This window comes from Lipotes vexillifer, unplaced genomic scaffold (genome assembly GCF_000442215.2).
Source record: "Lipotes vexillifer unplaced genomic scaffold, Lipotes_vexillifer_v1.1 scaffold240, whole genome shotgun sequence".
NCBI lineage: Eukaryota > Metazoa > Chordata > Mammalia > Artiodactyla > Lipotidae > Lipotes > Lipotes vexillifer.
This window is the reverse complement of record NW_006797481.1, coordinates 6,635,578-6,647,792: the sequence shown is the minus strand read 5'-3', so window position 1 is coordinate 6,647,792 and position 12,215 is coordinate 6,635,578. Positions and strand designations below refer to the sequence as shown.

Here is a 12,215-nt window from a genome sequence, read left to right as displayed (position 1 = left end):
CTTGCTTGGAAAACTAATTGTATTTATTACCTAAGAATTTATTTCACTCCTCCCACATTTGGGGTGGAGAGAAGAGGAAAGGGGGAAATAGTTATTGAAAAGCTACTAAGGCTAGTTTATTTTCTTCTTTTATATTTATATTTTATTTTAGTTCTCATACTATTACTGCAGTGTAGGTAGTATTATCCACATTTGATAAGTGATAAAACTGAGGCTCAAAGATATTAAGTATGGTGTCCAAGTCACAATATCTAAAATGAGTAGTGCTGCACTTTGAACTTGGCAGGGCAGCCTGACCCCACAGCCCAGAACTTGCGGCCACTGCACCAAACTGTTTCTTCCGGCCTCAGCTACTTGAAAGCAGGGGGATAATTTTACGCCCACTGTATTCTAACATAGCGATTTGATTTCTACAAACATCTGTTTATTCATTTACTCATACACTTACAGCCTCTTTCCATACTAGGTACTATAATACAGTGAAAATAGAAATGTGGCTCCCTCCACACTCTCAGAGAGGACCTTGCAGTGTGTAAGCGAGAGAGGCTTATAAACAGGTAACAGAGATGCATGGGATGCTGTACAGCACACAGGAGGATGAGGGAAGAGGTAAGACAAGCCTGCCCAGGGGAGGAAAAGCTTAAAGCAAATCCTGCCTGAGAGTCAGAGGAACCGGGAAGGCTATGGCAGGAAGCAGAACAGCACGGAGAGAGAAGGTGAAAGGGCCCTTCAAACATCTGTGACAAAGACCTCTGGTGTGAGTGTTGGGGCAGAGGGGGGTTAATGACTGAAAATGTGATAGAAAGGCAGGGTCTGACCGTCAAGGGCTTGACACCCTGATTCTGGGAAATAAGATTAAACTAATGGAATAGGAAGCTTTGGGAAGTTAACAGAGGTTATTGATAACTACAAATCAATGAAAAATTCAGGCTGTCTAATGCTTTACCACGTAGCTGAAATCTCCAATCTCTCCTTCCATGCCCTCCCAAGACTTAGAGGTCGTTTACCACCAATCATTTCCCACCTCAACAGAATAAAAGTCAAAGTAAGACTACTGTTTTGAGGGAACCACATCCCATCAACAAACTGGATGTGGCCCCGGTGGCCTCGTGTGGTGGAGGAACTGAGGCCACGACCGAGCACATCTCCTTGCCAACACCAGATTCCTGTCACCGCTTTGTGTCCAGACAGCCACTCATGTAGCCATCGGCGAGGACAGCAGGGCTGAGGGGAGGAACCGGATATTCCTTCTTGTCACATCTTCTGGGAAACATTTTTTTCATGGCCAGAAGTCAAACTGCCCTCTCAAATTTAAGGTGGGGTGGGTAGGGGTCTTCACCATTGAGTCTGAGATTTGCAAAGTATTTAAAACATTTTTCCAACACAGCATCTCAACACTACAAGGAAGATGAGATAGAAAAGCTCCACAGGGTCTTGGAAGGTGTGCTCTTCAAACTGTGGACAACAAAAAGTCCCTTCTAGCCTTTGGGCCACAATGTCCAAGACCTCTCCCTGGCCCTTTGACAGAAATGTCTGATCTATGGAGTTGGGATTAGTGACAGCAAACGGGATGAAAAGGGGCACAGAAAGTTAGAGAACCACAGTGTTACATGCCATGAACAATATAACAGAACAGGTTGCTACCACTTCAAGAAGCAACAATGTATTAATCACCAGGGAGGGGACTGCCAACTCTGCTTTAGTCCCTGGTCTCCAGTCCAGAACATTTTGCTTTGGGATTTGGACTCAGCTGACAACATAATCATTGAACCCTTTCAGATGACCTTAGGGCTTTTGATAGCAGCACCAGTCTCTTCTTGTTTGTTTGTTGAGAAGGTAATTGCCCTAAATATGCCTCTTTCATTTGTACTAGACCCAAAAGCTCAGAAGGTCAGAAAACAACACAGGTTCACAAACTTACTCTAAGTTCCGACAGTAAGGTGAGGAGAAAACCCCATGCAGATAGCTTGTAATTATGAACTAGGAAAAAGAAATATTTGCTACGTTTCCTGGCAAAACCAATTTATTTTATAAGAGAATCTTTAAATTTGAGTTGTTAAAGTCCTTCTTTAGAACTACTATTTACAAATTTTAAGTTTGCCAATGCTCAGCAGATCTCATGGATGACCTGTCCTTAAGCTCCTAGGGCTAAGGCCTTACCACATCACGGTTAAGACCATGAACTTGGGTGTCAGGCCAACCTGGGTCCAAATCCAGCTCTTCCACTTTCTACCTATATAACTTTTGGCAGGTTTCTTAACCTCAGACGCCTCGGACGCCTCATCTGTAAAACAAAGGTTAAAGTAGTACTGGCTTTGTTGAGTTATTAGGAATATTAAATGGGGAAAAATTATAAAGCACTTGGCACAATGTTGGAGACACAGCAGCCCCTCAATGAATGACAGTGGTTCTAGAGTGGTATTGCATCCACAATCAGAGATACAATCAGATCCACATGCAGAAGCTATTTTTTACGTTCACTGATACCTTTGCTGTGTCTACACGTCCCAGCTTCTTGCCAATTCCTTTCCTGTTCTTAAAGGGGGAAAACAGTTCCTTCTCTAGTGACTTCTGGGGGTTGTTTTGAGCATGACAAAAGAGAAAGACACATAGGGGCACTTTGAAAAGCGTGGAGCTCTGCACAGCTCAAAGCAGGAGCGAGCACCAGACAAAAACAGGAAGCTGCAACATCTTGAGGTCTTTCTGGCAGCTGCAGGAGGCCTTTGCCAAATATCCCTGAGCATCCTGCCAGGAGCTGCTCCTGAGCACTGTGAGGCTTTGCTAGCACAGGAACACACATGAGTGCAGGAGGGTGAGCTTCCTTCAAGCACCTGTCCTAAACAGGATACTTCAAGCACACTTAGTAGCTTCCTGGGAACCCCACTTCCTGTGCTGTGTATACTCCTGGACCCCAGCAGCACAAAAACTGGACCTCTATTGCTTCACAGCAGTGGAAGACAAAATCATTATTTTTCAAAATAATAAACTACTCTATTATATTTTTATTGCAGTTAAAATTTAGCAGATGCTTGTGTGTGCCACTATATCAAACACCTCTGACGTGCATGTTCTCATTTAATCCTTATAATCAATGCTGTCCTTAGACTCAGGCAAGCAGGGACCCTACCCTTAAACCAAACCTTCCTCAAAAATGTCTAAGTTCCTTCTTGTTGCCTGAGACCAGCTGGGGCCAGCAGTGCTATCTAGGCAGGGCAGTCCAGCCTCCTCTTTGGAGCACTCTCTAATGATCCTCTCTGTCTCTCCCTTGCTGTGCAGGGGGTTGACCAGATGCCTGGAGGAGCTCTAGCCAACCAAAGCCCTGGAACTAGCTCAATTCCTGGAGGGGAGTTTGGTGAATAATCACTCCCTGAGGCTGGCATGGTATTCCTTTACCATGATTGAGCAGGATTGGACTGTTGACACACTGATTTGGGGTGACTCAAATTGTTTATGTAAACAGGGGCCCCACAAAAAATATTTGCCCAGATAACCATATGCCCTAGGGGCAGACCTGCTCATAGCAATCACGTAAGGTGTGCGTTCTTCAGCATACCTTACAGATGGGGAAACTCTCACTTGGAGACACTAATTTCCCAAAATAACACATTTAGTAAGTCGAAGAGCTGGGACTCAAATTCTGAAATGTCCAACCCCAAAGCCACACACTGAACTAATCCCCCAGGTTTCCTTATCTGCCTCCACTAAGATACTGATACCCCAGTGATGGTTACACTTTCCTTTACCCAGGCTCTCTTTGATACTGTTTATTCTCTTAGTCTCTTGTGATTGAAACTACTGACAAGCCATTGTCCAGCACACTCTCCATCAACCACAGTTTACCTGGTCTCCCTTTGACTTCCTACCTTCTCTACTGGCAGACCTAATCTCTTTCCTGAGCATCAACAGCTCATTCCAAAAACATTTACCTTGAATCTCTTTTATTTATTTTTATTTAACATCTTTATTGGAATATAATTGCTTTACAATGTTGTATTAGTTTCTGCTGTATAACAAAGTGAATCAGCTATATGTATACATATATCCCCATATCCCCTCCCTCTTGCGTCTCCCTCCCACCCTCCCCATCCCACCCCTCTAGGTGGTCACAAAGCACCAAGCTGATCTCCCTGTGCTACGCAGCCTCTTCCCACTAGCTATCTATTTTACATTTGGTAGTGTATATATGTCAATGCTACTCTCAGCTTACCCTTCCCACTCCCCGTGTCCTCAAGTCCATTCTCTACGTCTGCATCTTTACTCCTGTTCTGCCCCTAGGTTCATCAGAACCTTTTTCTGTTTTGTTTTGTTTTTAGATTCCATATATACGTGTTAGCATACAGTATTTGTTTTTCTCTTTCTGACTTACTTCACTCTGTATGACAGACTCTAGGTCCATCCACCTCACTACAAATAACTCAATTTCGTTTCTTTTTTTTTTTTGTGGTATGCGGGCCTCTCGCTGCTGTGGCCTCTCCCGTTGCGGAGCACAGGCTCCGGACGTGCAGGCTCAGCCGCCATGGCTCACGGGCCCAGCCGCTCCGCGGCATGTGGGATCTTCCCAAACCGGGGCACGAACCCGAGTCCCCTGCATCGGCAGGCGGACTCTCAACCACTGCGCCACCAGGGAAGCCCAATTTCGTTTCTTTTTTTTTTTTGTGGTATGCGGGCCTCTCGCTGCTGTGGCCTCTCCCGTTGCGGAGCACAGGCTCCGGACGTGCAGGCTCAGCCGCCATGGCTCACGGGCCCAGCCGCTCCGCGGCATGTGGGATCTTCCCAAACCGGGGCACGAACCCGAGTCCCCTGCATCGGCAGGCGGACTCTCAACCACTGCGCCACCAGGGAAGCCCAATTTCGTTTCTTTTTTTTTTTTTTGGGGTATGCGGGCCTCTCGCTGCTGTGGCCTCTCCCGTTGCGGAGCACAGGCTCCGGACGTGCAGGCTCAGCCGCCATGGCTCACGGGCCCAGCCGCTCCGCGGCATGTGGGATCTTCCCAAACCGGGGCACGAACCCGAGTCCCCTGCATCGGCAGGCGGACTCTCAACCACTGCGCCACCAGGGAAGCCCAATTTCGTTTCTTTTTATGGCTGAGTAAAACTGTGTATGTAGAATCACTAAGTAGAAGCACCGAACTCATTCATAATTGTTAGCTCCAGCAGAAAGCTGCATGTTTGGTTTTTATCCCTAATTGATGAATTAACTTTTTTCCTCAATAAAGGGATTTTAGGTATCTGCCAGCATGTGAATCCGATAGTTGAGAGAGGTGCCCTAAACTATAATAGGCATGGCCAGCTGGCTCTGAACCAAGTTTTTCTAGGGTGGCTTATAGGGGGCCTGGGGGCAGAAGTCATGGTTTCTCTATCCCCACTCCTTGCTCCCCTGAAAAGGATGAGGCTGGAGTAGTGAAGTGGAGACCGCTGAGGAGTAAGAGAACCAAGGAAGTGTGAGCATCAGGAACCGTCAGCACCTGTCGGATCAGTATCCTGTCCTGCCTTGACACTGACCTGCTAGCCAGCCTCTCTCTGTCCCAGTCAAAGCTCAGTATAACCATAATGATATACTACCTTATACCTACTAGGAAAGCTAGAAGCAAAAAGTCAGATAATAACAAGTGTTGCCAAGGATGTGGTGAAATTGGAATCTTCACGTGCTGCTGGTGGGAATGTAAAATGGTGCAGCCACTTTGGATTAGAGTCTGGGAATTCCTCAGAAGGTTAAACATACAACTACCACATGACCCAGCAATGTCACTCCTAGGTATATACCCAAGAGAAATGAAAACATATGGCCACACAAAAATTGTACATGAATGTTCACAGCAGCATTATTCATAACAGCCAAAGGTGGAAACAACCCAAATGTCCATTAACTGACGAATGGATGAATGGATGAACAAAATGTGGTATATATATATCTCCATACAATGGAATATTATTTAACCATAACAAGGAATGAAGTACTGATACATTCATATGATAACATGAATGAACCTAGAAAACATGCTAAGTAAAAGAAGCCAGACACAAAAGACCATATAGTATGATTCCACTCATATGAAATGTCCAAAATAGGGAAATCTATGAAGACAGAAAGTAGATTAGAGGCTTCGTACAGCTGGAGGGTGGGTATGGAGAGGCTGGGGTGAGGGCAGGATAATGGTAAAAGGGCACAGAGCTTCTTTTTGAGACAATAAAATATTTCCAAAATTCACTGTGATGATGGTTGCACATAACAGCAAATATACTAAAAACTATTGAGCTGTACACTTTGAATGGGTGAATTGTATGATATATGAATTATATCTCGACAAAGCTATGTAAAACTTAATTGAAAACAAAACACCCCAGTATAGGTTAACTCCCTTACCTTACCTGGCTTTAATCCAACTCTGCCGTCCTCTCTAGCAAAGAATTATCAAGTATATATTCTGTTTTCTGGCTCTTTCAGCTCATCTTCACATGTTTATAGGGACCATGTCTAATAGCCCTCTGCCTCCTGTACAAATCCTAGTACTGGTTTTGACAAAGGAGTAAGCAGCTGGGTGGATGTCATCTTCATTAATCAAGAAATCACTGTAGTTTCCAAGTCTGAGAACTTTTAAGTGCAATGACTCTTGTCCTCATCTGGGCTTTCTCAACTTCTTTCCCAGGCAGATGGATGAGTGACCACATTCTAATAAATTTCACTGAAAAGAAGCCTCAACAAGTTCTCTAAATATTACAAATCCTTTCTTTTTCTTTTCTTTTAAAATATTTCACAAGATCAGCACACCCAAGGCAGTGACAATTTAGACCTCAACTTCACTCAGGTCTCGCTTTACTAGTGGCAGAGTCTCTGCTGCCTTGAATATTTCTTTCCCATTCACCCCATATCATATGAAAGAAAAGCATCTATCGACAGAGATCTTTCTTTTCCATCATACTTCCTATTACAGACCATTATTAGTACCAAGTTTGGAAAGAGACGTATTTGTTACTGAGATCATAAAATCATGGACAAAATTACCGTCAGAATATAGCTCCATAGCTGTACTTATGTTACATACTCCATTGCTCCCACCCTCACCCCATTAATTATATATCAAGGATAGTGTTTCCTTTGAAGAATACATAATGGAAGAATGGTTCTAGATAACACTTTATTACTTATGCCAATCACGAAACACAAAGCCATGTCCAGAGTGGGCTCTTTTACTTACCAAGAAGATCAAGGTTGTTCACCAAGTGCTCAAACATGCAATAGACCTCAGGATGTAGACACAACAAATGAGTGACGGTGGCCCGCCTGTGAGAAGGGTAGGGGCTCCCAGGGACATACACATCCTCGACAACCAGTCTCCTTCTGTATGAGCCCCTGGTGCTGGTTTTTTCAGATGAGGTGACTTTGCTTTTCACCGAGTTGAACAATTTCCCCAGAGACTTTAAACCAAGGAAGCAAGGCATCTTGGCACTGATTACAAAGAAGTTAGAAATAGATACCAGGCTCCCAAGAAGCTGTGCTTCTCCGCAGCTCTCCTGACTCCTTATTGTTTTTTTCTCACTGCCCAGAAAAGAAGATTAAGGAAGATGTATTTAAGTGATTACCCTCAAGAGCTTAGGTAGGGCTCCATATACACAGATGATCAGGTATAAAAACAACCGCTACCAGGAACTCAAGGCTATGTCAGTCAGACATGAATGCATATTTAAAAATCAGATTAATATCCAGAGCAAGAGAAAGGACATAGCTGCAACAGCTAAAAGAATTCACCCGCGGCTATTCCTAGCTTATTCAATATCATCTGGTAAGAGTACTGTGAATAGGCATATCTATCGAATGGAATCTAAAAGTGCATATCAGAAAAAACTCAGGATAATAATTCCAAGTTCTCTAGTATTTCATATCTCATGGAAGGGAGAGCTCAATTAAAGTTCTTCAGCTTCAACTAGCAACATATCTAGCTCCAGGCCACAGTAAATAATCCTTTTCATTTTCTAGAGGGAAACCCCTCCCCCTAGTGTCATGAAAATCTTTCTGCCTTATAACTGATTCACTCTGTTATAAAGCAGAAACTAACACACCATTGTAAAGGAATTATACCCCAATAAAGATGTTAAAAAAAAAAAAATCTTTCTGCCTCATTCCATTAATCCAAAAGCTAATAATATTCTTAATGTTGTTTCATGTGTTTTCTGCTATTGCAGAATCCCTACAAGAATCACATAATGGAGACAGAATTATCATGAAGGTAGCTGCGTGTATTAATAAAGTTACAAACTAGCAGCACTGTCACACAGTTAGGGCTGCTGATGTACAAAGGACAACCCTGGTAATGAGTATTCACCCTCTGATATCCACTCAGTAAGGTTAAGCACAATATGTGACCGGCTATAAACACACAATAGTCACAAGTCAGAGTGAATAAAACCATGCTCCTTCTCCTGTCATTGGGCTATTTTACTCTAATAGCTTTTTCTTTTCAATAAAACCCTTATACACTTTAAACAGAATTGAATTATAGAGCTAGAAAGGTCTTCAAAGATAGTCTAGTCCAGTGGTTCCCAAATATCACTGTGCAGAAGAATCTTGTTTAGAGTTTTTGAGGAATGCAAAATCTGGCCACGACCACTGAATGAGATTCTTTGGAGGTGAGGCCCAGGAACATATTTCTCAAAGTTCCCCATACCAGGACCAACATTCAGGAAGCACTGATCTACTCCAGCCCTTTAATTTTAAGATGAGGAAGGTAAGCCTTAGAGATGCTAAGTGACTTTCCCAGGACAACACAGCAAGCCCAGGGTGAAGCCGGGTCTCCTGACTCCTCCTAAACCATGACTGTTTCTACCACAGTCGACAGGTCCTTCCACAAAAGCTATAGAGAGATGAAGCAGAGAAAGGAAATCTTTGCTTCTTTTATTATTAGCTCCTAATCTTTAATGCAGGATTTGGTAACAGAGTTCAAGAACCAGAGGGTTCAAATTTGCTAGAATGATTCTAGGCCAATGGGAAGCACAGTGGGAATGGAGGAGATGGACTCTGCCCCGAAGTCCATCCAGATTGGGCCGGAGCTGCAGAGGGTGCAAGTATGGAAACTTCTGCACACCATAGTCACATGGTGGAATTTTTGTCCTCAAATTTTGGAAATTAAGCCCTATACCAGCGTTGCCTCCAGAAGAGATCCTTCCAAGGTCTTCCTCTGAAAACAGTTTTCAAAGTGAGTAAAACAAGCGGTATGTGTTCTATTTCTTGCTTGTCTATTTTGAAGAGCCTTAGGATGTACAATGTGAGATATTTTATCAAGTGTTTCCCAAAGTATGGTTCCTGGACCAGTCTGTTTAAAACAGACGCCTGAGGCCCATTGTAGACCTACTAGTTCTTCTAGAGTGTTTTTCTAATAAACACTGTAATGTGGGAACCTCCTCCCTAAACCGTGAATTCCTTCTTCCTGTGGTCAGTTTCCTATAGGCCTGTCCTTTGCAAACTGAGAAAGTGAGAAGGTCTATCTGCTTATTGTGTGTCCACATGGCCTGTTTGTGAAACATATATATGTTTCTATGTAGAGAAGCTGAACACAGCCGCTTTAAACATAGGCTCTAGTATATACTAACGATACACAAACATAGACTTTGGACAGATAAGATGACGTTTTTTCAAATCCAGCATCTTCCCGACCAAGCAAAAGTATAACTACTCCGTGACAAAGCTATCCTGCCTTCTCGGTCCCTAAACTTGTCAAGCATTGCCCACTAAATCGAATTCTACAGCACTGACTCAGCTGTTGTGTCAGCAGAACATATTCAGGCCACACCTAAATTTCTGGACAAGTTTATAGATCCATATATGTAGTTAAAAAGCAGTTATGTACTGATAAACTGTAAAAGGAAAAAAATTAAGTTCTTCTTCAATAAAAGGATTATATATAAGAAGTTCTATCTATTTTATAAATTTTAGGTCAGGATGGAAAGTAAATATGAACCATAAAGAAGGCTGATGAGAATAACAGAGGTTGGTTTGCTTTTAAAGACAATCTCATTGCATGTAAATGTGAGGTACTGAGTTCTTTTTCAGGTGGTGGAGAGAGTTAAGAATTCAGATGCTGGCTGCTTGGGAGCTGGAGTCAGCAGTGACACTGGGCACCCTTGAGTTAAGTTCCACTTTCCAGAGTGCCCAGAGTTCTTAGCTTAACCTCTTCCACATAGCTCATTGTAAACACCCAGCAGAGGCCACACCTCCAGTCTTAAAAATAAACTTTCAGTGGTATCTGCCTGACAGCAACCTCTTCAGCCATGAAAGCACGGTATGGAGGCGATCCCTAGGGAAGCACCAGTGGACCCATTTCTTCCACCGCTGCCCCAACATCAGCCTCTTGCCGCAGCTCATGTAAAATTACAGTGACAGCATTTACAGAGCAGTAAAGTGGTTTCTGTGACAGTTCACATGGTTATAAAACAAGGTGTCACAATGCATTACACTACAAAGCTAATGCTAATTACGAATGTGTAATTTGTTTGTGTGGCCTGCATATCTTATCAGATAGGACTTTCCTAATGCTGCTAGCAACAGTTCCACTGCACCTAAACAAGCTTTTCTTCTATGATAAAAGATGAAAAGAAACTGTCCTTGGGAAAATGAACCAAGAGCTTCAACCAGCACTGAGAGGCCCTGAGCACTCTGCCTGTGCATACTGTAGAAGCTCAATAATGAGATGAACCCCAACCTCAGAACCAAGGATTTGGGGGTTGCACAGTGCTCAGGGGACAGATGCCTTAAGTACTGCTCTTAGTGCGCCAGTCACAGGTCAATCCCTGCAGCAATTCTCCGCAAGTGAACTCTGACTTTAATTTTATCCCATGTAACTTTTTTTTTTTTTTTTTTGCGGTACGCAGGCCTCTCACTGCTGTGGCCTTTCCCGTTGCGGAGCACAGGCTCCAGACGCGCAGGCTCAGCGGCCATGGCTCACGGGCCCAGCTGCTCCGCGGCATGTGGGATTCTCCTGGACTGGGGCATGAACCCGTGTCCCCTGCATCGGCAGGCGGACTCTCAACCACTGCGCCACCAGGGAAGCCCCCATGTAACTATTTAGGTCTTTTTTTTTTTCAGACAAATGTCCCTCCTCCCCCTTTGAATCACCTGCTAAGATTTACCTGCTTTTTGCTAAGAAAAAAAAAATTTTAAGAGAGAATATTACCACCTTTAAGATGCCAATTTTTATGGGATTTAGTTTTACAAGGAAATAGTTTGAATTTACAGCCTGTGGCTTCATCAGTGACAAATAGCACTACTTGTTTTTCAGTTTTGGATTTTGTTTTAATCAGAAGCGAGCAAACAGAAGAGCTTAGCAAGTCCACTGAAAGCACCTGCAAGTAGTTCACAATAATCAGGATAATCTTCGCTGCTGAGCAGAATGGAGTAAGCAGAGAAACAGCGGTTTTTTAAGTGGGAGGGTTCAGAGGAAGGGGCACCATCGACCGGACTTCCAGACGATTACGCCTCGGCTCGCTGGAGGTTCTCTCACTCCAGCAGCTACACCTGCTCCCTGCCACCAGCAAGTCTTTAGTCCTTCTGTTCCCCTGCAACATTAACCTGGGCATCTCCTCCACAAAGCCCAATGTTTAAGGGGTCTTACCCATCCCTCCAAGGCAGGCTGTGATTTTCTGAGCATACTGGCACAGGCTCCTGTCTGGGTAGGGCTCCTTTGGAAGGCCTGCTTCGTCCATCACTCTGCAAGCAGCTGCCTCTCTTCCCGTAATGCCACCCGTCCAAGACCTGCTCAAAACGGGACAAGCAGCCAAGCCCCCTCTTCCATATCATCTCCATTAATAATTCAGATGCTACATTAAATCTGCTAAGCATTTAGGATTGAGAGCACCAAGGCACTCTGAGGACTGAAGCATAATTAGTTTAACAGACAGCAAGTGTCTCAGATTACCCTCTAACGATACTCTCCACAGGCAAGATTTCCAAATAGCAACGAGAGGCAGGCTTGGAATGCCTTCAAGGAAGCAGCCGCAGACAGGAATCAGCTCAGGGATGGTCACAGGCTTCCCCGGAGCTCGAACCCCGTGTGTTAGACAAGGCTGCCTCACGAATCTGTTCCACGGAGTCAGAGCACTAACGTTACTTACCCCAGATCACAACCCACAAGGCTGGGGTCTCCTTCCGTTGCCGAAACTTCTCCTGCCCTGAACACACCCCATGTTCCCCAACCCTTAATTCTTTCTGTGCTTCTTTCTCTTTTC

General features: G+C 44.0%; 1 protein-coding gene across 4 annotated transcripts in view; it reads right to left on the bottom strand.

Moving 5' to 3' along the window:
* The window catches only part of ABLIM1 (actin binding LIM protein 1), a 227,775-nt gene that overhangs the window by 195,642 nt on the left and 19,918 nt on the right, over positions 1-12,215 (bottom strand). The window contains exon 1 of one of the 4 annotated variants that reach the window (XM_007469609.1): positions 7,196-7,439. The exons of the other annotated variants lie outside the window; for them this stretch is intronic. Within the exon in view, the coding sequence (XP_007469671.1) occupies positions 7,196-7,439 (244 nt within the window). Of the gene's footprint in view, positions 1-7,195; positions 7,440-12,215 lie in introns of those variants that run through there. 4 annotated transcript variants of the gene reach the window in all.